The sequence below is a fragment of the Rattus norvegicus genome, chromosome 15 (assembly GCF_036323735.1).
Source record: "Rattus norvegicus strain BN/NHsdMcwi chromosome 15, GRCr8, whole genome shotgun sequence".
In the NCBI taxonomy this organism is placed as follows: domain Eukaryota; kingdom Metazoa; phylum Chordata; class Mammalia; order Rodentia; family Muridae; genus Rattus; species Rattus norvegicus.
In genome coordinates, this window is record NC_086033.1 from 89,298,109 (window position 1) to 89,324,394 (window position 26,286).

Sequence of the window (26,286 nt, forward strand, 5' to 3'; positions counted from 1 at the left end):
AGAGGTTTTCTTCTTACCCGCTCCGTACTTATCAATCAGCTGTAGGTCATTTGTTGTTCTGCGGTCTCCCTAATCTACCATCCCAGAAATTACTATGTCATTTCATTCCAGTAATTTGTCCATGTGTGAATTTTACACACTCCCCCCCTCACCCTTATTGTGGTGCTATGGCTTCTACTAACTTTTGAGTAACGGTTTCGTGGGAGATCAAGTTTACGCTAGATTGTAAGTATACATATGACTTCACTCCCACGCGGCTTTTCCAACTCAGTGGTCATTAAGTATGAAATGTGAACACAATTCATTCATAATTTTAAAATTATTTACTTTATTTGGTACCTACTATCAGTGCTCCACAGTTCCTTTATGTTTCTTTTCATTTTTGGAAATTTTGTCTTCGTGTCATAGATTTTAAAGCAATAAGCCTTGAAGAAGGCTCTCTTGTACCTCCCTGTGCTGAGCATGTTTTGATTTTTCTTTCTTAATTTAATTTTGGAACATTTTGTTGAATTATCTCTGCCATTCTCATTTTACAATTCTTCCGTCTTCTCCTCTTGTTCTGGTGACCCACTTTTATATATTTAATGTCCCTTATTGGGTATGGGTCATTGTCTAATTGTTATTTCCATTTTTCTATCCTGTTTTCCATTGCTTGCTTGTATTCTTTCAAAGATTGACCTGTTCTTTTAAAAATTTAGATATTTTAATATTTAATTTTTAATTTAATATTCAAATTTAAAATGACATGTTTGTTTGTGGGTGTGTGCACAGGCAAGCAGGTAACTGTAGAGGTCAGAAGAGGGCGTCCATCTGCAGGAACTAGAATTATAGTTGGCCATGCTGTTTGATGTGGTTGCTGGGAGCTGCTCAAGGTCTTTGCAAGAGCAGTATGTGATTTTAACTGCTAGGCCCTCTTTCTAACTTGTGTGTCTTTTTTAATATGTTGGTCATATTTAATAAAATCAATATCCATGAGCTAAAAATTAAATATAACCACATATACACATGCATACTTGATTTTTCCCCCAATGTCATTATTCTATTCAAACTTTCTTTTCTTTCAAAAATTTTTTTCTGCTTTATGTTAGAGACTATTTTCAAATAACTAGAGAATTTTGACTATCAATAAATAAATGAGATAGTAACTATCTAACTTGTAGGAGAGAAGCTGCCTCCTTCCTTGTTAGGTAACTTAGTTCCACTGATTGGTCAGTGAACCACTGACCATGTTTGGGATTATTTTTCCACCCAGATCTTTCCTTTAAATTTGTTTAGATTTTCTAGAGAACAATTAATTCCATTTCCTTCCAGGAGGGTCTATCACTGGTTGCTGGCATTAGAGTTAGAATAAAAAAGGTTGGAGAGTTCATGTTTTAATGTACATCTGGCAAGAGAATTCTCCTGTGTGTCCTGTGTTTTCTATATTTTTCTCTGATTCATTTTCTATAGTAGGTAAACCTCGGTTTTCTGCTCAGCTGTGATGTAATTATGTATACGTTTCTTATATAAGTTCAACTCTTTTGTTATGGATAGCTGGATTGTCAGTGGGTATTTTAGAATCTTCTATTTTGTTTCTCCTGAATTTTCTCTATGGTTGTTTTCATTATTTTAAAAATATTTTTTAATTGTAATTTACTTTTCTTTAGCATCAGTTATATAGCCTATAAATTAATGCTGTTGTTATCTTTCCTGGGGTGACACTTGTTATTTGTGATTTAATACATTAAAAATCTGAATATATAAGTAAGATATTATAGTGAAACAAGAGTGCTTTGTTTGTAAACTATAAACAGTTTAGACCATTTGAAATACCTAGATTTTCATATCTATAAACCATGATCATTTTATGCTGACTTAAGCAGGGAAATCACAATGCTGAAGGTTTTGCAAAATTAAAAAAAAAAGAAAAACAAAACAACTCCCCTCCCATGAAGCCCCAAAACAAAACCCACAGCTTAAACCTCTAAAAGTGTTAAAATCAACTCCTTTATAACAGATAATCTACTTCTATTGTCATGTGATTAATATGTCCCTTAATAATCATGAAGGGATTGCAATGTTCTCGGCAGACTAATTCCATTCTTATTGATCACTTTAGCTTTTTATAATGTTAGGTAGTGCCAAAACATCTCCTCACTGTAGCTGCATATTTCCAGTCTGGAACATTCTTTGTAACAATCTTTTTTTATGCAGGGCAAGATAATAGACACTGCTTAAGAGTGGAGTAAGAGGTCTAACATGAATTTTGATGGGAAATGCTATTTAGCTGAGGAGAAGCAATTTTTTGTGATGACGATGACGACGAATGATAGGGACCACCACAGACCTTTTGAAACCTGAGTCCCTATTTTTCGGACTCTGGGCCTACCAGTCTGTTTTTACTTTTTTTTTTTTTTTGTTCGTCTAGCTATCTGTCTATTTATTTAGAGATGCGTCATGTAGCCAAGATGAGTTTCAAAGTTGCTAGTCGGCTCAGAGTGCTTTGAACTTCTGACCTTCCACCTCTGACCTGTTAGGATTACAGTCACGCTCTCTCTACCTCTCTGTAGCTTTTTCACTATGTATGGTCCCTCGCTTTAATACCATTAAGACGGAGGTCCTCCAATGGCCCAGAGCGTCGCGATTTTTTAAAAAAAACTTGATTGGGCCGGAAGAACTTGTTTTCGAGCGCGTTGACGTCATTTCCAGGTGCTTTATATTGAGGAGCAGCCGGGCGTGTGAGGCAGACGCCGGATGAGGCTGCTAGCTCTGTGTGAGCTTTGAGGCTCCAGTCAGCTGCGTGGTCCTGCGCCAGCGGCTTCCGGAGCGAGGGCTGCCGTGAGTTGGTTTCCTTGAGCGGACCGAGGAAAGCCGGCCGTGGGCGGTGGCAGCTGGTCCACAAAACCTCGCGTGTCTCAGCAGGGCAACGAGGCCTTAGCCCTTAGCGCCTGGCGGCTGGGCAGCGAGGCTTTAGGCCCTAGCGTCCCTCAGCTGGGCAGTGAGGCCTACCGCTTTTGCGCCCCTTGGCTGGGCAGCAAGGAGGCCTTTGGCCTTAGCGTCCCTCGGTTGGCCAGCGAGGCCTTAGTCCTTACGGGCTGGCGGCTGGGCAGCGAGGCCTACCGCATTTGGGACCCAGGGCAGTGAGGCCTTGAGTCCTTTGCGCCCCTCAGGTCAGCAGTGAGGCCTACCGTGTTTGGGACCCCTTGCCTGGGCGGTGAGGCCTTGAGACCTTAGCGCCCCTTGGCTTGGCAGCAAGGCCTACGGCCCCCTCAGTAGGGCAGCGAGACTTTAGTGCTTTGCGCCCCTCAGCTGGGTAGCGAGGCCTTTGTCCTTAACACCTCTTGGCTTGGCAGTGAGGCTTGGCAGCGAGGCCTACCGCCCTTGTGCCCCTTGGCTGGGCAGGGAGACTTTAGGCCTTGTGCCCCTTGGTAGGGAAGTAAGTCCTATCACCTTTGTGCTCTTGGGTGGTATAGGCAAGACTTTCCACTTGTGGTTTCGTGCTTTGTGCTTCTTGGCAGGGCAGCGAGGGCCTCTGCTTTTCTGAGGACCTGTGTGCTTTAAGATGGCCGCCCCTACAGGGCCTCCCAGCCCTATGCAGTCACTTCGGGAAGAAGCAGTATGTGCCATCTGTCTGGATTACTTTAAGGACCCCGTGTCCATTGGCTGTGGGCACAACTTCTGCCGAGGGTGTGTGACCCAGCTGTGGGGCAAGGAAGATGAACAGGACCGGGAACCGCCTGCTGTAGGGAACCACGTCATTAGAGAGGTTTTGTTTCATAGGTACACAGAACAGGAGGTGTTTCAGCACCGAGCACATGCTGGACGCTGGGCTGCTCATAGCCATAGAAGGCATCGGGGCAATGCAGACTCTGTGTGGGATGATGAGGAAGAAGACTGGAACAGTTTACAAGGACTGGTACATGACCTGAGAATTAGGGTTTTTCCAGAAGAAAGAGATGAACACCCCCACGATGGCCACCAATACCATCACTATGGCCGATACCGACACCGTCCAGTTTTCCGCCGTGGTCCCCCACATCCACCTGTGCGTCGGCAGCTCTATCCAGATGCCCGACCACGATCTCCACCTCGAGTACGATCTCCACCTCGAGTACATTCTCCACCTCGAGTACGTTCTCCACCTCGTCCCACATCACAGGTCTTCAGCTGCCCACAATGCCGAAGGACATTTCCAAGTCGCAGTTTTCGACCCAATTTGCAGCTGGCCAACATGGTCCATATAATTCGCCAGATTTGCCATACGCCATGAAATTAGCAAAGCATGCAAATATGAGGAAACCTGGAGCTCTCCAGTGAGGTAGAAAAAAAGCTCATCTGTATGGTGTGTATAGATTCCTGGCACCACAAAAATAACAATGTGGTGCCATTGGATGAAATACTTAAACAAGGGGCAAAAAAATGAGAAATCTATAGTACTTGGCACTCTCAGTGCTACCCCAGATTTGGGGAGAAATTAAAATATTCCAAATTTATCAGTGCCTGCAGCTTTAAATCAGAATAGAGTAGTTGAGTATGTAGCTCAATAGCAGAATGCTTGTTTGCCTAGCGTGTTTCATCTCCCACTTTCCAGTTTATTTTGAAGTAATGACGATCAAGCTTCAGTTTTAGGAAATATTAGTCCTTTGTTGCTATTAGCTGAGAATTTACTTATGGGAATGAGGAAAACTGCTTTGCTTAGCTTCAGAATTACGCTTTCAGAACTGAATATTTTCATGAACCTGGTATTTGACTACTTAAAATATTTTTGAGGTTGTTATTAGCTGATTTGATAACATGCTTTATAGGAATTTGTCAATTTTATAGTAATGCCATACATAGATTTTTAGCAAAAGTTGAAAAGTTGTCAAGATATACTGCGCTATCTATGTGGATTACTTTGGAAATCTTCAGGTTTTCTGTCTTAAGCTAAGAAAGAGTATGCTTAGTTCAGGTTTGCTCTTGAAGATGTGGAGCTCTTTCAATGTTTTTGTTAGATCTAAAGTTCCTTGGTCATTAAAGAGAACTGTATTCAGCATTTGGATAACAATACTAACATTAGGGAACCAATGAAAACTTGAGGCTGAAAATATGAAACTTTGAAAAATTAAAACTTTCAGTCAAATTTTAACACTGAAATGCACTGGCCCCGAAATGATAATAGGCAAATACTAACATTTTTGTTGTGAAGTATTTAAAGCAAAACTTGCTAAAACCAGCATATATAGATATATGTTAGAGATTCTTATAAAAAGTGCCTAATTTTGTTGGCCCAGAACCAAATTTAAGAACCAGATTCATGAATATTATATCTTTAAATTTAAGTTAGTATACAAAATAATGGATTTCATTATGAGAGTTTCATACTTGTGTATCAGTGTACTTTGGTCATATTTGCTCCTCTAGTGTACTTTTCTCCTATCTAGTCTTTATTCATATTGCATGATGTTAGATACAGAAAATTACTAAGCCTAAATTCTAAAGGGGAAATCCGTTTTTTTATCATTACCCTTTCTTCAACTCCATTCTCCTTCCCTTTAGAGCCCCCCTTTTCCTGTGTAGTTCCCCTTCATCAATGCCATTTTAAGAAGAATAAAACCTAGAATATTCAGAAATACTTAGGTGGTGTGTTTCTGACAAGTTAAAAATCTATATGGTAGCTTTGAGAGGATAAATGTGTTTCACCTTGTTCAACTTTTACTTAATAGGTTCAAGGAAGACTTTGTGGAATTTAAATGAGTGATTGTTTTGACTAGAAACTTAATGAAACTTGTAACTGTCAATGCAAATATGCATTGCATTTATTTTCCAGTTTTCTTACATTTTTGTTTCTGTTTTTATTTTTCCCTTGCTTTATTTAACTGGAAGGAAACTTAATTGCTTGTTAAAAGTGACTTAAGTTTTATTGTATTTTATACAGTATCCAGTAAAGACAAATTTAAGTTTCACAGTGACATGCTTATATTATCTGAATAAAATTACTTTAAAATTAAAGAGATTGAATGAAAATTTAATTTAAAAGAATAAATGTTGAAAGGAGACATTGTAGCAAATATTGATCAAAAAAAGTTGATCAAAAAAAAATCTAATATCAGAGCTTGCAAATAGTATGCCTGTAGAAGAGTAACTGTTACCTAAATTAGATTCCTCCATTCCTGTGGAGGTTTGAATATACTTGGCCATGAGAAGTGGTACTATTAGGCAATGTCGTGTTGTTGGAGGAGGTTAGTCACTGTCAGGCTGGGATTTAAGGTCCTGTGCTTAGACCCAGAGCAGAAGAGGTAATCCTCTTGTTGCCTGCAGAAGAGAATCTTCTGGCTGCCTTTGGATCAAGATCTAGAACTTTTGTCTCTTCCAGTGCCATGTCTGTCTAGATGCTGTCATGCTTCCTACCTTGATGATAATGAACTAAACCTCTGAAACTAAGCCAGCCCAATTAAATTTGTCCTTTGTAAGAGTTGCCTTGATCACAGCAGGGAAACCTTAACTAAGACAATTCCTGAAAACCACAATTCTGAAACTTATTTCAGTGTAAGAAAGAAGATAGTTCACATCACTGTTTTTATAGGAACTTCTGAATTCTGAGGGCTAAGGTTAAAGGGATATATGCATTATTAGCTAGGAACCAAGCCTTCAATACACAAATCTATAAACAACACTTGTACTCCACAGTGCATAGCAAATAAAAGCAAAGCAAAAAATGCTCAGAGAATGGGAAAGTTGGTGAGCTGTTCTAAAATTAAGCTAATGAAAATGTGGCATATCCATGCTTTTCCTTGTTGGAAAACATTAAGCACTTGATATATAATTTCATATAAAAGGAAATAAAGTCTTGCAGTTATATCCAATTCTGAGTCTTTGAAGCTACAAATAAAACATAAGAAATTCTACACAAATACTACACAGATCCAATTATAAGGATGTTATCCTGATCCTGTGCTAGGCAAAATGAGTCTGTTGTCAAGATAAAGCTAATGCACCTTAGCAATTTGTTAAAATTGGTCCTTTGTCTTAGGGTTTCTGCTGCAGGAACAAACCACCATGACCAAAAAAAGCAAATTGGGGAGGAAAGGGTTTGTTCAACTTTTACACTGTTCATCACCAAAGGAAGTCAGGACAGGAATTCAACAGTACAGGATCCTGGAGGCAGGAGCTGATGCAGGAGCCATGGAGGAGTTCTGCTTACTGGTTTGTTTCCCATGGCTTACTTGAATGTGCGCTCTCGCGCTCTCTCTCACACTCACTCACACACACGTTTTAAAAACTTCTTATTTGTTAATTTCACATCATACACTCGAATTCCACTCATCTCCAGTCCCTTCATACCAGCCTCTGTCCTTGCAATATCCCCTCTTAAAGAAAAAAATGTGGAAGTTGTAGTGTGTGACAGTGTGTCCCACAGTTATTTCCTTGTGTTCACACTTTACTTGCAAATGTTCATTGCTATGAGTCATTGGTCTGATTTGAGGCCTCTGTCTTCTGCTACTCTATAAATACTGGGTCCTCAATAGGACTCCTCACAGATACCCTGTTGTTGTCCTGTGTCATGGAGATCCTTCAGCTTTGGATCTGCAGGACCAGCCCTTCACATCCTCCAGTTCACTGATTGGGTAGAAACCTTGGATCTGGGCTGGTTGAACTGGTGAGCCTGTTAACTCTCCTGTACCTACACCATCAGGGAAAACCCTCTAGTCCTGTCCCGGGTAGCTCACCCAATGCTGCAGCTGAGCTGGCAAGGGGTGGACCCATTTCTCCTCTAATGCTTTGGGCCATCTCACCCATTTCCATGCCGGCAGGACCAGCTCTAATGTTCTGCCCAGGTGAATGAAGTACAGGGCCTGCTCTCCTTGAGTGCTGCAGCACAGCCTGCTTTCTTATAGAACCCAGTAATAGCGCTACCCACAATGGGCTGTGCCTTCTTCCACTGATCACTAATTGAGAAAATGCGTTATAGCTGGATCTCATGAAGGCATTTCCTAAACTGAGGCTTTTTCCTCTATAAGAGCTCTAGTTTGTGTCAGAGTGAAACAAAACCAGCTAGTGCAACTGAATCCTTGTGAACTTGATACACAAGCACATCACAACCCTTCCTGTCTTATATCCAAATATCTTAAGTCCCATAGTCTTCACAAATTCAAACATTACAATTTCAGTCCCTTTAAATAGCCAATTTCTTCAAAATCCAGTCTTTTAAAATCCGAACTCTCTCAATTGTGGGCTCAAATAAAATAAAATAAACTTTCTTACTCCAAGAGGGAAAAATTAGGACACAGTTGCAAAGCAAAATCAAATTCCAACCATCCTAGTGTCTGGGATCCACTCACCATCTTCTGTACTCCTCCAAAAGTGTTGGGTCTCTTCTCCAGCTTCATTCCACTGTTGCTGCTGTTCTTGGTTGGCATGTCATGGGGCCAAACCTTGGCAATTCTCTCCAATTGGTTCATACCTTCAAAACTATTAACACTTGGATGACTTATATAGTACTGAGTCTGGCTGACAGCAGAAGATACAACCTTGGTCACCTGCTGACTTTCATGAAACACTTCCTGAAAGATTTGATTCAGTGTTGCTGGTCTCCTCTCAATCATCACTAATTTCTTAGCTACAGCTAACCAATGTCAATTGTTCAGTAATGCAAAAGTTTCACTTCAGTGATGCTGGTCTCTTGTTAAGCTCAGCTGACTCTAGCTCCAGCTGACTAGAATGGCAGAATCTTAATTCAAAATAGCAAACAGCCCTGATAGAAACTCTAAACTTCCTCTGAAACTTCAGTTAGGCCTCCATCTTTTACACTGCTCTCAACATTGTTACTGTCCAGGTTTCTGAATAACATCCCACTGAGCTCTTAACATTTAATGGCTCAGATAGGCCAAAGTTCTGAAGCTCCTCCACATGTCTCCACAAAACATGGCCAAGTCTGTCACTACAACACCCAACTATGCTGGTACCAACTTGTCTTTGGGTTTCTATTGCTGGGACAAAACACTATGACCAAAAAGCAAGTAGGGTAGGAAACAGTTTATTCAGCCTACACTTCCACAATACTGTTTGTTCATCACCAAAGGAAGTCAAGATAGCAACAGGGCAGGAACTTGGAGGTAAGAGCTGATTCAGAGGCCATGGAGGAGTGCTGCTTATTGGCTTGCTTTCCCTGGCTTGCTCAACCTGCTTCCCTATAGAACCCATGCTGGACTGGGCCTTGCCCCACTGACCACTAATTGAGAAAATGCCCTGCAGCTGGATGGATCTCATGGAGGCATTTCTTCAACTGAAGCTTTTTTTTCTCTGATGGCTCAAATTTGTGTCAAGTTGACACAAAAACAGCCAGTACAGTTCTATTGTCCAAAACTGTTCTGCTTAACATAGCATGCTGAGAGAAAAGGGAGTAGGAACTGGATTAGCCTTAAGAAATAATATAGCTATCAAACTGCAGTGATTAGTTGTGTTCAGAGATAAGGAAGAAAAACTGAATCAAAAATTTGTTGGTAGTTTGACTAAATTATGGACTTTTCTCTGTTCCTCTAACAGGGAAAAGAGACCAAGCAGAGGGAATGTAGGAAATTTCTCCAGTGTATTAGATATTTAAGCAATGTAGAACAAAAATAATTTTAAGTACATAGTGAGACTTTTTAAAAATGACTTATTACTCTAAATTTAATGATCATTCTTTTAAAAGCAAATAGTGGAAGTGTATTACTAATACCAGTTGATCATCATATAGTTTATACATCTTATTTCCTTGTTCCTGGAATGAGCATTATTAAAGCTTACTGTGTCTGGAATGGTGCCTTTGGCATAAGCATTAAGAAATATATAGACAGGAAAGTTTTGTGCAGATGGAAATTCTGCTTTCCTCATTTTAGTACCATTACTGCTATTTTTCTCCATTTCTTGACCACAAACAGGAAAAAACAAGAATATTTTTAGATTTAAGCTTTGTTTATAGTAATTAGATTAATTTTGTTATCACAGGATGGCCAGATGTGCATGAAAACCACTTTGTGTTTCCCAACACAGATCATATTAACCTCCATTTTTTTTCCCTTTTGGACCAAGCAAGTGGTGACCAGACGATCTAGTCTGGAAAAGCTTAATTGCCAACTCTGAATTTAGTGGGGGTGGAGAAATTCCTTAGAGGGAAATGGGAATTTAGTTTCAAGATAGTAGTTTCCATGTGCAAATGAGCTTTGAATTCTCCTAAGGAGAAAAATGAATATTAGAAAAAAAGCTGCAAAAAAACCCAAAAGATTTAGGATAAGTTTATTTTTAAGGAAACTATTTAAAATAAGTTACGATATAACTCACATAGTTTTGTAGGACTAAAAATAATGAACTTTTTTGCAGACCTTAAAGTTTCTCATCAACACTTGAAAGGAGTTAAATGAGCTGACAGATTTAATTACTCAAAGTAGTCTGTATCATTTTTTATTTCACTTTGACATAAGACTTGGCACAAATCTATTATAAGCTGTGCTCATTTATTGCTGCACTTCTAAGTTATAAATCTGGTTTATATCTATGGAAAATGTAGTATAGTATTGAAGACATGTCCAGTTATCTGGGCAATTTGTTTTATGAGTTTATACCAAATTAAGTAGAAAGCATTTGGAGAATTTGTTTTTCCTCTGTGGGTTGCAAGTCAGTTAGAAAAAGACCTTTTTGAGCAAGGGAGTTCAGAGTTCTGGCTCTTTAGTCTATTTCCTGAATAGATCTGATTAAAACATGATCTAAAAGTCTGATTGATGGTGTCCATTTCCCTTTTCAATGTAACAGATACATTCAGAATGTTGACATCTATGAAAGGTAGAAACATTGATGCTGTATTGCATTCCCCTAGTATTTCTTACTAGTGGAGGAAATGATTTAGTCAAGAGACAGGCAAAGCTAGTTTTCTCAGGTAATAATTTCTGAAATTTATAATATTTTATATAGTATACTTTTAGACTTTTAGAATGGCTTAGCCAAATTAGATACAATATGTTCAAATAAACAGTTTGGTTGCTGATAATGAGGGTAATGTGGAGAGAAAGCTTTGTCATAACTGGGTATAAAGGAGGGGGAAGTGTTAACTGTTTCCTTCTTTAGTTCTCTGTTTTGGGAAGGGAGATTTCTTAGAAAGATGGACAAGAGGGAGAGAAAAGGAGACAGATCAAGAGATTTCTAAGGAAAAAGTTATGAATGGATTGTGTATGGCTGGACTTTTCCTCCCTCTTTGGGATTGGGGATGGATTGACGTTTTTTCCTCTTAAAGGTATAGCAAATTTTTGTTTTAGTACTACAGGTGTTTTCTTTACCTTTTAATGCTGTACTTAGTTTTTTGAGCAGGGTCTCATTTAAGCTAAGCTGGATTCAGATTGGCTATATAGTTAAGGATGATCTTGATCTTCATATTCTTCTGCCTCTGCCTCATAATTGCCGGAATTATAGGCACACCACACAGCTGGCCTAAATTATATACTGTTAAAATGTTACACTTACTTCAAGTTAGCTCTGATTTATTTTATCAGCTCTTTCATTTTGGAGGGTAGGGTTTATACCTTTTTTGTTGGTTTGCTTTGTTTTGTTCTGTTTTATTTCCTTGGTGATACTGAGTCATGACTGTGTATCAAAACCTTTTTGGTTTGGTTTTGAGATTATGTAGTTATATAATTTCTACATTTCCTTTCCTCCTTTAAATCTCTCCCCATGCCCCGTCTTTGTTCTTTAAATTCATGGTCTTTTTTTCGTTAATTGTTGTTACATGTGTGTATGTATGTGTACTCCTAAATATAACCTGGTCAATTTGTATAATATTACTTGTATCTGTTTTCTGAGCTGACCACATGGAATTGATAACCAGTGGAGCGCTTTTCTCTGGGGAAGACTTAGTTCTTCCACTCTCTACATTCCTTTCTTTAACATTTTATTTTTCTTGGATACTTTATGTATTTACATTTTAAATGTTATCCCATTTCCCCCTTATTTGCCTGTAGTTTCTTGTTTAGAGTTGAGGCCCCATGATCTTACAGTGCCTTTCAACTTGGGCGTGTTTGTTGGTGTTCTTGATCAGCTGATGTTAGACACTTTTGTGATGAGAATTTACAGGTGCAGCTTCTGATGCTACTGAGAGACTCACAGTAACCTTCCTGATTCTCTAGCTCTTAAATTTTTCTGTCCCCCTTTCTACACTGTTCCCTGAGACTTACGTGCAGGAGCTGTTTTATGTATGTAGCCATTGGGACTGGGTTATACAAGTCTGCATTTTGATTTGTTGTTTGTAGAGGAATTTTAAACCAGCAGTGGATCACATCCAAAGGACTTCTAGGTATATATGATCCAGTTGGAATGCAGATATACTTTGGATTACAATATGATCTGGTTGAATTCGACACACCCTTAATGTACCCTTAGTTCAGGATCATGCTAGTTCTACAAAGTGGTTATAGGTTCTTCTCCAAGATCCATGACTTCACTGTCCTTGGGAACTTTGCTAGGTTTCTGGTTTGCAGGCCTGGTTTCCCTCTGGTTGACTCGTCTGAAGTCTAGTTAGAGGTGCTCAGGACTGTTGGTTCCTTCCTCCTGTGGCAGCTTACATGGTGCTTCGTGGTACATACTTTCTTAGGTGAGTAAACAACAGTGTGATTCCTTATGACTTTTTCAGATGTTTTCACTATTCTTTCCACTTTTCTGGTTTCAGTTATTCCAGGATATGTTCATGGTTATTTTTGGGCGAGTTATGAGTTCTTTGTATATTTTGAATATTAATCTTTTATCAGATGTTTACCTTGCAGAGCTTCTTTCTCATTCTCTGGGGATTCTCTTGGTTAACTGCTTTTTTAGCTGTGCAGAAGCTTTTTAGTTTTATGAAGTCCTACTTGTTAGTTGTTGGCCTTAATACTTAGGCAAATGAAGTCCTATCCAGAAAATTCTTTCCTGCACACATATAGGGTTTTACCTATATTTTTTTCTAGCAGTTTCCATGTTTTAGGTTTTATATTTAAGTCTTTTGATCTATTTGGAGTAGTTTTTTTTTTCTTTTTTTTCTTTTTTCTTTTTTCTTTTTTTTCGGAGCTGGGGACCGAACCCAGGGTCTTGGGCTTGCTAGGCAAGCGCTCTACCACTGAGCTAAATCCCCAGCCCCTATTTGGAGTAGTTTTATGCCAGGTGAAGCTGTAGTTATTTTTCTATTGCTTTGAGGAGACATCATGACAAGACCAACTTAGAAATCATTTAGTTGGGGGCTTGCTTAAAAGTTTCAGAGGGCTAGTCTATAGCCATAATGGCAGGGAGTATGGTAGCAGCCAGTCAGGCAGTAGGCATGGCGCTGGAGAAGTAGCTGAGCTTAAAGCTCATCTAAGGGAAACACCTCTTCCTACAAGGCCAGCGGTCCTGATCCTTCTCAAACAATTTTATCTGTGTCAGAAGCATTCAAATGTGAATCTATGTGGGTTTGCAGCTTTATCATAATGCAAGATGCACTTAGTCCAACTTTAAAAGTACCCACAGTCTTTCAACGTCTGAATACACATTAAAAACCAAAGTCTTTGGAGAATCAATACAATCTCTGAACTGTAATACTCTGTAAAATCAAAAAGTAAATTAATTCTTCCAGTGTACAGTGACATAGACTATAAATTACTTTTCCAACAAGGGAGGAAAGCAAGCATAATAATGAAATGCTGGACCAAAGCAAGACTGAACATAGCAAACCGCACTCTAAGTCTTGAAACTCTATATCTGATGTCAAAGGGTGTAACTCTTCTAGCTTTGCAGACTGCAACATCTCTCTTTGAAGAAGATTCTTTGAACAACATTCAATTGTTTTTCTAGTCCAAAGCCCCAAAGTCTTCCACAGCTTTGTATACCTGTCACAGTACTCCATTCCTGGCACCAATCTCTTAGTTGCTTTTCTGTTGCTGTAAAGACAACATTTAAAAGAAAAGCAATTAATTGGGGGTGTGGCTTACAGAGGGTACAGTAGACATGCATGCAAGTAGGAGTGACACTAAAAAAGTACCTGAGATTACATCTGCTCCATAAGCACAAGGGAGAGAGAGAGAGCGAATTGGGTATAGCACAGACTTTTGAAATCTCAAAAGTGACACTAATAAGGTCATACTTCCTAATACTTCCCCAGAAGTTCCACAAACTATGGCAGAAGCACAAACATATGAACTTATGGGGACCATTCTTATTTAAAATCTCAAAGTGAGAGATAATGTGTCTAATTTTGTACTTCTACATGTGAATGTACAGTTTTCCCAGAACCATTTTTTGATGCTTTCTTTTCTCTAGCTTACAATTTTGGCATCTTTGCTCAAGTATTAGGTGGCAGAAATTACATGTACTTACATTTGGTTCTATAATTTTGTTCCATTGGGCTATATGTTTGTACTGGTACCATATTGTTTTTTATTACTATTGCTCTGTAACGTATTTTAGGATCTACTGCAACAAGGCCACCCCTCTTAATAGTGCTACTCCCTATGGGCCAAGAATTTAGATATAGGAGTCTCAGGGTGGAGGCATATCATTTCAAACCACCCGTTCTACTCCATGGTGCCCATAAACTTGTAACCATAAAGTAATGCAAAAACGCATTTGGTCCAACCTCAGAAGTCCTTATAGTCTATAACAGACTCAACACTATTTAAAAATCTAATGTTCAAAGTCTCTTCTGAGATCCAGGCAATCTGTTAACTGTAATCTGTTATAAAATTAAAATTAAAGATCACATACTTCCAACATATAATGGCACAGGATATACATTATCATTCAAGCAAAATGTAGGGAAGGGAGCATAATAATGAAATACTGGACCAAAGCAAGACTGAAAAACAGCTGGACAGACTTCAAGCTCTGCATCTCCATGTCCGCTGTCAGAAGTCTCTCCGGCTCTCCATCCCTTTTCAGCTTTGTGGACTGCAACACACTTTTCTCTCTTAGGCTGGCTCCACTCCCTATTGGCAGCTCTCCTTGACAGGTACCTGTGGCCGTGGCATATCGGGGTTTCCAAGGCACTGCAGGTTCTATCTTCATAGCTTCCCACAGTGGCCCCTCGGGGCTTCCGTGAAGGAACAACACCCTTGCCACGTGCCTGGTCTCAGACTTTTCTTAGTTGTGGAGGACAGTTCCATAACCCTTGACTCTTTTGTATGTCTGATAAGATCAAACTACATCCCGTGTGCCTCTAGATTAAGGTGTAGAACTCTCAGTTCCTTCTAGCACCGTGTCTGCCTGCGTGCTGCCATGATTCTTAACTCTTGCTTCACAGAGTACTCTTGGCTCTAAAGTCAGTACTACATGGCCAAAGCTGCCATGTTCTGCTGCTTGCTAGGACTGGAACATGGCCTCCTTGCTGAATCAAGGCTTTACTTCATCACCTAAGCTTGGCTGTCCTGGAATTTGCTTTGCAGATCAGTTTGACCTTGAATTTAGATCTCTCCTGAGTGCTGGGATTAAGGTTGTCTACCATTTCGGAACCTAAACTGTTTTTTAATATCTTTTCAAAAACTGGAAGCTTAGCTTGGTGGGATTCCGCCTTGAGGTTTACATTTTGAAAGGTTTAGTCCATTGACTGATGGTAAAGGAGCTGAGGGTTCTACATTTTGATTTAGAGGTAGCAGAAAGAGACTGGGCCACACTGGATGTAGCTTGATGATATCAGACATTAAAGCCTGCCTCTACAGTGACATACTTCCTCTAAAAAGGACACATGGCAACAAGGTCAGTAATAGTGCTATTCCCTATGGGCCTACCATTCAAAACCCATGAATCTATGGGGGTTATTCCTATATTAACTAGTCAAACCACCATAGCAACCCAGGGATTTTGTTTGTTTGTTTTTACTTTTTTGGTTTCATGTGAATGTTAGTATTGTCTTTTCTATTTCTGTGAGGAATGAGATGGGGATTTTCATTTAGATTGTATTGAATTCAATCTGTCATGATTCTTACCATGACAATAATGAACTAACCCTCTCAAAATGTAAGCTAGCCCCAGCTAAATGTTTCCTTTATAAGAGTTGTATTATGGGTCATGGTATTTTTCACAACAATAGAAACCCTAAGACAGAAGTTGGTACCAGGGATGGATAATCCAGCAATAGGTCTAACCTTGTTTTTCTTTAGAAGAATGTGGACTTTGGGACTCTGAACTAGGAAAGTAGTTGGACAATTTAAGCTCAGCTTAATGGGCCATATTGCATTGAATATATATTCTGCAAATAGCTTTTGTTAATTTTCATAGTTACTTCTATCACTTCATGAACATGGGATAGCTTTCTATTTTCTAGCACCATAAATATATAATCAACAAATTGTATTTGTTGATTCTTTGTACCTTCTCCCCTTGTTTCCACTTTATTTGTTTCTGCTCTTAATTGTAATATTTTTGAATGTCAAGTGGATTTGGAGGCTTTGTTTTATTTTTCCAAATTTTTGAGTTGCATCATTAAGTTATTTGTGTACCTAATTTTTTATTTTTTCTAAATGTAGGGACTACTTTGAATACTGCTCTGAGTGTATCCCTGATGTTCTGTTGTGCTTTTGTTTTCATTTAGCTTCAGAATTTTTTTATCTGTCTTGATTTATTCTTTCATTCATGAATCATTCAGTGATTAGTTCTATGAGTTTGTGTTTCAATCTCTGTGAGTTTCAATTAGAGACTTATTTGCTGTCAATTTTAAGTTTTCCTGCCTTGTGGTGAGATAGGGTTCAATGAGTCCTTTCAACCTTTTTGAATTTGTATAGATGTGTTTTGTATTCCAGGCTTTCTTGTGCCGCTGTGCAGAATATGCATTCTTTTCTGTTTCAGTGGAACGTTCGTTCTGTAGATATTGATACATGATACCAATTAATTCTGATGAATCTCTTTTTTTTTTGTCCAGATAACTTGTCTGTTGGAGAAAGTGGGGTATTGGAATCACCAATTATTAATGGATTGTGTTAATCTGTTTCATTAGTTCTAGAAGTAAATTTTTTAATATAAAATTGGGTGTTCCAGAATTTGATATATACATGCTTAGCACAGTAATGTCTTGGTTAACTGCTCCCTTGAAGTTTGTTACATATTAGGATGAAGGCTTATGCTTGCTTTCTGGTCCCATTTGATTGAGGTACTTTTATTTTTGAGCATTCTATTATGCTAAGGCAGTTTCCATCTTTAAAGCTAAGACCTGTTTCTTCCAGAGAACAGAAGTATTTCATTTCTTGATTTATTCAGTCAGTATGTTAATTGTGACTTCATGTTGACTTTTTTTGTTTGTAGAGATAATTTGTGTTTTAATAATTATGGTTTGATATTTCTATCCATATAGTCTTTCTGCTGTGACCATTCCTCTCTTGAGTATGAAAGATTGTCTTCTGTATTTTTTTTAGATTTTGATTGTTAGATATTACATTTTTAAGGCTTTTTATACTGTGCAATGTTTTTCTTTTTTTCAATTATGGCAGTTTTTATAGGTATATTAGACTAGGCTGGCTGTCATAGTCTTTTAGGATCTGGAAAGCCTTGTTCCAGGATTATAAGGGTTCTAAGTTTCCATTGAGAAATCATCTGTTATTCTGATGGGTTTTTCTTTATATGTGACTTGTAGTCTTTTTCTTGTAGTTTCAGTACTCAGACTTTCTTACATATATTTAGTGTTTTAACTATGATATGCTATGGAAGTTTTCTTTCTGGTCTTGTCTAGTTGGTGTTCTGCCAGCTTCATATGAGGATGTGTTTTCTTCATTTGGTGAAGTTTTCTTCTATGATCTTGTTGAAATGTGGTCTACGCCATTGACTTCATATTGTTCTCCGTCATCTATGCCTAAAATCTGAAGGTTATATCTTTTTATGATGCCCAACATTCGTCTGTTGGTTCCCTATGTGGTTAAATTTTTTCATATTCGTTATTTAGTTGGTCTAGCTGTTGAGTCCTTATATCTTTCACTTGAGGAGTCTCAGCTAGAGATTCATCTTTTAGATGCTCTGGGGCTTCTGAATGCATGTTTGTTTATTGACTTTTTTTCTTATTCTGGGTACTTCCTCTTGTGCATGGGGTGGACAGTTGCTTGTGATTGTGGGGACAAGCTCCAAAACTTATCTTCAGGTTTCGCCGCAGATATCTGGAAAGGCCAGCTTGCCTGACAGGTCTTTCATGCTTAGAAGTTATAATTGTTTACAGGCTGGAAGGACCACAGTGGACTCTTGAGGTCTTAGTGTTGTTTATGCCTTGCATTGTCTATGATCCATGTCTATGGTCCAGCCTGTATTTCCCATCATTCTCTTATCTTGCAGGGAGTCATATACTTTCTGATTTGTGAACAGATTCTCATTTATATATATTATTATATGTTCATTCCAGTAAAGTACATTTTTTTTGTCATTTGTAGAGATTCACATTGCTTATGCTGACAGATTGAGTTAAATCCACATCCCTTTTGGGCTTTAGGTAGTATGGCTTGCTTGGGATTTTCACTAAGTCTCCTCATCTTGAAAATTCACCAATTTTCTCTTTATTGTTGATATTTACGTCATGAATATCTGAAGAGGTATTAGAAGGGAACCAAAATACAGTGAAATTATCACTATAACGAAAAACATTAAAAATTATTTCAGCTCCTTTAGTGTACAAAGTATTAAGTCTCATATTATATTTTCATATTGGTCCTTATATTTTTCTCCTTATTGCCCTCTCCAGTCCCCTGCGCCCTCTGACATGTTCTTTTCTTTTCTCCATGTATTACCTGTCTTTTTCTATGGCATTGGGAATTGAACTCATGACCTTCTGTATATTTTATAAGCATCATACCATTGAGCTATGTTTCTTACCCCTATTTTATAACCTTTAACCATCCTATTTAGAAATCTCAAGGACACATGTTGAAATAATCAATCACTCAATGTTTTCCCCATTTATATATGATTATTAGGACTTACAGATAACTGCTTTGTCCTTTAAAGGAGTCATAATAGATGAGAAGAAACAGTCATTGAAAAAATTTGTGAACTTAATGCTTCAGATAATTAGTTAATTATAAACACACAGATTTATGGTCACGGTCATAGATGGGAAATGTGAGTTGCACAAATAGATTTAGAAAATGGTCTTTTTATTAGAAGAATATAATTATTTGATAAAACTAATTTATCTTTATCAGTGAGGATTTTTTTTCCTTTGAACTCATGAGAACCAAACTCTGCAAGTTGTCCTTGGCCTTCACATGCATTCTCTCTGTCACACACACACCACACATACACATACACACACACACACACACACACACACACACACACACACACACACACACACCACAGCACAGGGAAATAGAATAAATTATAATAAATTGTAATAACAATTTTAAATAATTATTGGTGAAAACAGGTCTTACTCATAAAGGTAAACTTAAGTATAAGGATGTACAAATACCATTTATATTAAAGAATGACCTCTTAGAAAACATTTGGGCCAAAACTTAATACAAAGAAATTGATATAATTTTTAGTTTTATTACTATATTCACATCCTATTCTATTGTTAATAACATAGTTCTGTTAAATATCCTGGTATTTATTCATGCTAAGGTCTGTCAACATTTATGTTCAGGTTACTTAATACAGATTTATAAGAGATGAATTTGTAGGCGCCACATTGCTTTGTCAAAATAAATTCCATAATTGTAAAAATGCATGATAAAGCAATTACTTTCTGAAAACGTGCTTTCTTTGCTAAGTCGCTCCTGTATTTTTACCTAGACATTGTCCCTTATTCCTGTCATTGTTTTAGAAATATTATTTTACTACACAATAGTTGACTACTTTCAGACTGTGCGGATTTTAACACTCTATTTCCTTTATATTGGTTCTGTTAATCTAGTTATTGTCAAAAGACCTGATAATGTTAATGCATTTCTTCTCGTAGTGTCCTGGTAATGTGTACATTTATTCTGTGTGTCTAAAATGTATGTAATGAATTCAGCAGTTGTGAGTGAATGAAGGGTAGTTTATGAGCCAGTAACAAAAAGGAGGGCTCTTCAAAGAAAAAGATATTAGATTGAATAAAAGAGTGAAAGAGAGAAGAAAAGAAGGGGGTGGGGAAGAGAGGAAGGGATCCAGAAGGAGGAGGAAGAGGAGAAGAAGACATCACTCGGATAGCACGTCAGTTACTGGAATTTATGGTCATTGGATTTAAAAATAGCTTGGTGGTTCTCCAGGATACCTCAGTGTCCTGAGAATGTGATAATCTGGATTTGTTTACTGTTTGTCATTGCCATTGTCATTGTTATTTCTCATGAATGCGTATATTTATATCTATGATAATGGCAAACTTGGAAAACATGGTATACGTTCAAACATAAAATTCATCATCAAATTATAATTATTTTTAAGATTACTAATAGAAAAGAAACTTTTATTGGCTTTGTCAAAAACAAAATCAAAATGTAAGTTTTCTCAGCTACGGCTTGAGCACCATGCCTGCCTGCCTGTCTGTCTGCTGCCGTTCTTCCCGCCATGATTGTCATCGGTTCATCCCCTCAGACTGTAAGCAAGCCCCCAGTTAAATGCTCTGAAATTTGAAGTATATTGAAATGCTGTGAGAACTTTCAGATGTTGGCATTTGGGTTTTCTTCAGTGGGTTGGACTTACAACTGTAAAATATGTCATGAGGCATGCTTGCAGAGTTTGCCTCCGAGAAACCTAAATATTCCTACTGTTTTTAAATATGTTGATGGAATTACTTAGTTGTCAAAATGAGCTTTACACTCGTTCCTACAAAGGCTTCACTACTTTGGAAGTTAGTTATTAGAAACTAACCTTCCACTGCAGCCTTCTTCTAAGAGTGTTTGTATGAACCTCTCTTATAATAAAATGCAGTGTTCTCAGTTCTGTGTTGACATGGAAACAACCTGCTTAAGAGAAAAGTAATTAAAAGGCGTTAGCATAATACTGAATATCACTTGAAAAATATGTAGCTTTCTATAAGGATTTAAGAACAATGTGCCAATAACTTTTAGGATTCCAGTAATCTTTTCCTGACTTAGCCACCATTTGGAATAGTGGGAAATAAAACTTACAAGGTCTAGAACATTTTCCTTTTGGTATTGGAAATTGAGCTCAGGGTCTTGAACATTACTAGGCAAGCATACTGTCACTGAAATATGTCTTGAGCCCTTCATTTTTTTTTCATTTTGAGGTAGTATCTTGCCAGCTTTCTTAAACTGGTTTTGAAGTAGCACTGTAAGTCAGATAGGCCTTGAACTAATAATTCTACCGCTTCATCCTCTCTAGTAGCTAGAAATACAGGTCTACTCAGCAATTCTTACTTACAGTTAATATTTTAAACTACTTTTAATTACAATGGCTGTGCAGTCTATTTTGTGAGAATAACCAAACAAAGGTTGAATATTGTCATTAACACAGGTATCTTAGTTACTACTTCTATGACAAAGCATCCTCACCAAAGCAACTTATAAAAGAAAGCACTTAGTTGGTGCATACTTAACAGTTTGAGGGGGTGAACCGATGACCATCATGGCGGGAAGCACAGCAGCAGGCAGACAGGCAGGCAGACAGGCAGGCAGGCAGACAGACAGGCAGGCAGGCAGGGAGGCAGGCATGGTGCTCGAGCCGTAGCTGAGAAACTTACGTGTGTGTGTGTGTGTGTGTGTGTGTGTGCCTGTGTCTGTGTTGTGGGGAGAAGGTGGGGGTGAAGAAGGAGGAGAGAGGTCCTGTACTGGAAAACTGGAAAGAGCTGCTATGCTTGCAGAGAAGTAGAACTGGATACTTGTTTGTAGTATTCAAGTCCCACACAATTTCTAATTTTCCTTCATCTGTTGCTAGCTCTATAGTCGCTTGCTCTGGAGTTCTGGCTTTTGTTCAAATTTGTTCTGTCCTGTCTTGTTTCTACCAACCTATGTCTATGGCATATTCCATTATCCTCAATTTCTGACACTGGCTTATACCCAACTTTAATATTGCTCCTTCTTGTCTTCAGGGTTGAAATCTCAAAGCAACTGCAGTTCACATGTCATTTATTTCTTAGTTTTCTTAGGGAAATATTAAAATCAGTTTTCAAAATTACACACACACACACACACAGGAGGGGGGAGGGGGAGGGGGAGGGGGAGAGGGAGAGACACACACACACACACACACAGACAGAGACATACACATATGCTTCACATAAGTAAATTTACATCCCTTTCAGGAATCTGATATATTTGAGGATTTTCAATAGGTTGAGATTGGGTGGATCATCCTGAGGAAATAGTTAGCAAAGATGGATAGAAAGCTTGGGATGGTTTGAGAGATGATATAACCATTTATATGTAAGGCAATATTTTTCTGCATATATCTTTCTCCCAATAATGAGACTTCACATTTAAAAAAGGCGATTTTTAAAAAAAATGTATACGTATTTCTGTGTGTATATGAACTTTTGGGCACTTGCAGAGCCCAGGAGAAGTTGAATTCCGTGTAGCCAGAATTACAGGAACCTGATGGTGGGGCCTGATCTCCAGTTCTCTGGTAGAGTAGCAAACACTTTTAACTGCTGAGCAATTTCTACAGCCAAAAGATTTTGTTTTTTAAAAATAACTCACTTAAATATTAGACAATTGATTGCAAAAGTCATTTCAATAAAAACATGAACATTTGAAGTGAGGCTTCTGAGGAATGAAGGAGAACTTTATTCACTTGACCTCCCTTTGGAATATGAAGGGAAGGACGCAACTGAGACTCTTCTGCAGATTTCTGGTTTAGTGTTTCTGAGTGGTCGGGAATATGACTTACAGAGCAGGGTAGTTAGAAGAGCTAATAGGTTCTGAAGGCACAGATGATGGTGATTTCCTGTCACTTCTAATCCAAAAGGAGCTATCTAATCGAGAATTAAATGCTTCACTTGGAACTCAGATGGAGACTGGGGATCCACATTATTCCAGTTTTTAAAGAGGTAAAGTGTGGAACGTGCTATAGAGAAGATAGAAAAGACTATTAAAAAACAGTAGTGCCATGGAAGGCTGGAGAATGTGGACTGCAAAGGGGGCTGCATAAGCCTTTGCATGTTGCAGTTCTGTGGCATGATGTAGCTAGAAGAGAGGGATACAAAGTCAGAGGAGTTGTTCATTGCCTCTGTCGGGAATTTTATCACAGTGGCTTCTCACTGTAATCCCAATAATGCCTTTGAATAGAATGTCTGTAGGCTACTGAAGGCTACCTAAGGCATGCTGAGACTTAACATCCTTCCTTTTCTTGCATAATTAGAGAGTTTTCTGTAGTCACTTGCAATGTTCATGACATATTCACATTTCACTGTCATGGTCTGGAAAACATCTCTAAATACAAATTTGTTTTTACTTCTCTTTTTATCCTCCCCCTTGAGACAGTTCCTTATGTGTGTACAGGTGTGCCTGCAGCTCCTTAATGTGTGATTCCCAGACCGCAGCATCTTAAGATTTGGGATTGCAGGTATGTTCTACCATATACAGATTAATTTCTTCTCCCAGTTCCTGGGCTGGGAATTAAATCTCGGTCTTTACACATGATAAGCCTGTGCTCTATCACAGGACTGCAATTCCAGCTAGAAAGTAACTTCTGAGCCCCTAAAGATACTCTCTTTGTGTGTACATTTGCCGCAACATTTTTATAGTAGCTCAAAGTTAGTTGTTTCTGCAAGAAATCATACTTGAATGTAACTTGGAATACATTACTTTGGATATAGCTTGTGTTAACTCTGCAAATGTCAAACACATAAATGATATAACTGAAGATGGCTTCCTATGTTTGTTGGTCTTGACATAACTCTTAGGATGTTGATTGATGTAAACGTGTTTATTATATGCATGGGGAGGCAACTACTCACTTCTACATCTAAATTCTATAGATTAGTTCTCATTTTAAAGTGAATTCAGTCTTTGAGGTGAGGCTGGTAGTTAAATAAAGTAAAAACTGATGAGTTGAGTGAATAAAACATTGAACTTAAGCATCTCTGTCCTTGGTAAATTTAGTGAGAATTTTCAGCTTAAAACTCTGGAAAACTGAGTGCACTTGGAATTGGGCCATTGCTCTGTTTTGTGCTTCTAGTTTTTGTAAATTGGAGCACATATTGAATTTCAGAGTTCCCAAGCCAAAAATATATTAAAAACTACATATGCTCTTTCCTAGTGGAAAAACAGAGTGATCTCCAGTGGAGAGGGACTCCCTCTTCCGAGTTTTTCTGCAAAACGAGTTATTTATATATGAGCTCAGAACCACTGCCAAAAAGGTGATCATGACGTATCCTATCAATAAATTTGTTCTTTTGTTAAGATTATTTTTATGCTTATAGGAACATAAATCATATTTATTGCCTTTAAATATTCATGCAGATTCATATATTAACATCTTCATGTTTTTGTTGTCATAATTTGTATATTTGAATTAAAAGCCTCTATAATTTATATGTAAACCAGCTGACTCCATAAATATAAACTGGATTCAGTCAAGCCGCCAGCGTGAAGACACCTGAGTCAAGGTAGGTTGTTTTGGAAGTAGATATTAGTTGCTACTAGATGAGACCTGTGTCTTTTAGAAAAGGACAGATTAGGATAATTAGAATAGTCCAATTACATCATCATACAGTTTGTTCTGTACGTGATAGAGGCAACTAAACTCTGTGAAGACTTGTGGACTGAACATCGGTGCCTACTCAAGGTCTTTATCATTCCGACAAGTTCATATGATCCTGTGACAAGTTTATAAGCAAAGCATTTGAAATTATTAAGTATTATATGTGATGCCTGTAGGATAATGTGGAAAACTGAAGGACAATTAGGAAAGATTTCCTTTTAGATCTGTTGTCAAGAATGAAGTGTTTTGGTTATGAGAAGTCAGGGAAGAATAGGAAATGGCCATCTCATTTTTTTTGTGTGTATTATAACTTTGTTGCATATTTTAAATACTCAGTAGAAACAATCGAAAAGGAAGAGATGATGTTAGTTTTTTTGAATTGAGTAGGAATGGAGAGGGGCTTTAAAGTTATTAAATTTCACTGATATTGTATAAACAGTTTTTAAAAAGTCAAGACACTTAAAGCTGGATCAAGTTTTGAAAATGGCGATTCCTAGTTATAAAGTCTACATTAGTAACTTATATTCTTACTCTATCTTCTAGTGTTGGATCACAAACAATCTTCCAGGATTTCTAAGTTCTGTAGCATCTACATTTACTCGTTGAATGTCTCTATAGAAATAGTCTAAGGAACTGTAGATGGATTTGAGAAGTCATGCTAATCTGCCAGAGTGTAGGGTTTTATTTCTACTGAGTAAGTTGAGGTCTAACCTTTGGTGCCAGATTTCTGCCCCAATTTCCTGGCTGAAACTGAAAACGTAGTTGGCAGTATCATGGGGTGGTTCAGGGAGCCGGGGGCAGAGACTATGTTTGCTGTGTTCATAAACCCTCATGGAATACATGCGGGCTCCAGTCACCCTTCTCTCTGCTCCACACGATTGCCTGCAGCAGGAAGGAAGGATCGTTTTCATCTCCTGGTACACGGAAAGCTCTGAGCATCCAGTTACAATATCCTTTAGCAAATGGAGTCCCAGAAGGGCCTGCATGAACTTAAAGTGTACATGCATTCTCTGGCTTTTCTTTTTCAGACAAATATCTGCTCTTTAAATTATTCATTGCTTTGCAGAGGAAGTATTAATTACAGGACTGTAAGCTTAGATCAAGTTGGGATGTAATTACAGGGCTTGCTTTGTCTCTGTTGTCCAACAGAATCAGCCAGGAAGCATTCATGATGCCAGCAGGAGAAGGTGTTTTAAAGCCCATTATGTCTTCGGTTCTCTCAAGAACTCAAGCCTGGATCAAGTGACATTTCTGCTGCCCAGTTGTCTGGGAAAACAAAGCAGCAAGTATTAACAAGTTACATTTTTATAAGTTTATAATGTTCATTGGTAGACTATGTAAATATGTTATGTGTAACAATGAAAATGGATTTGTCTGTATCCTCATTCTTAATTTTTGATTTTCTTCTGTTTGTAGATGTGTGAGGGTATTCTTGGCTGTACATTTGTCTATCATGTTAAAAACGATGAATAAAATGATAAATAGGTGTTTGTGCTACACAGTTTTATTTCTTTTTCCCCCCACAGTTAATTTTTTTACATTACATCACACTCCTGCCCCTGCAGATCTCTCCCCTTCCCCTGCTCTAACTCATACCCTGCTCTTCAGCGAAGGGGAAGCCCTTGCCCCCACCTGGGTGCCCCTCCACCCTGGGGGTCAGTCTCAGCAGGACTATGCGTCTTGTCTTCCACTGAGGCCCAGCCAGGAAGTCCAGGTAGGAGAAGGGGATGCAGTGGCAGG

At 38.2% G+C, this 26,286-nt stretch overlaps 1 protein-coding gene across 13 annotated transcripts; it reads left to right on the forward strand.

The window, feature by feature from the left end:
- The first annotated feature begins 2,386 nt into the window (after positions 1 to 2,386).
- On the forward strand, positions 2,387 to 26,032 carry Trim52 (tripartite motif-containing 52). 13 transcript variants are annotated; one of them, XR_010057806.1, is made up of 4 exons: positions 2,387 to 4,297; positions 23,325 to 23,406; positions 24,103 to 24,202; positions 25,696 to 26,032. XR_010057806.1 is itself a non-coding variant. In XM_063274173.1 (3 exons), the coding sequence occupies exons 1-2, from the start codon at positions 3,542 to 3,544 to the stop codon at positions 23,367 to 23,369; spliced, it is 612 nt and encodes a 203-aa protein (XP_063130243.1). In that variant the 5' UTR covers positions 2,387 to 3,541; the 3' UTR covers positions 23,370 to 23,406; positions 25,696 to 26,032. The 13 variants fall into 13 exon arrangements, 4 of the variants coding, with proteins under 4 accessions (XP_063130243.1, XP_006252497.1, XP_063130242.1 ...); XR_010057805.1 differs by lacking the exon at positions 24,103 to 24,202 and adding an exon at positions 24,390 to 24,451; XR_005493710.2 differs by having other exon boundaries at positions 23,343 to 23,406.
- Positions 26,033 to 26,286: the final 254 nt, after the last annotated feature.

Excerpts from the sequence above, each read along its gene's own strand:
- Trim52 (XM_063274172.1), top strand. The coding sequence starts at position 3,542 with ATGGCCGCCCCTACAGGGCCTCCCAGCCCTATGCAGTCACTTCGGGAA. Across the intron at positions 4,109-25,695 it reads GAGTACATTCTCCACCTCGA|AATCAGCCAGGAAGCATTCA; the intron begins GTACGTTCTCCA and ends GTTGTCCAACAG.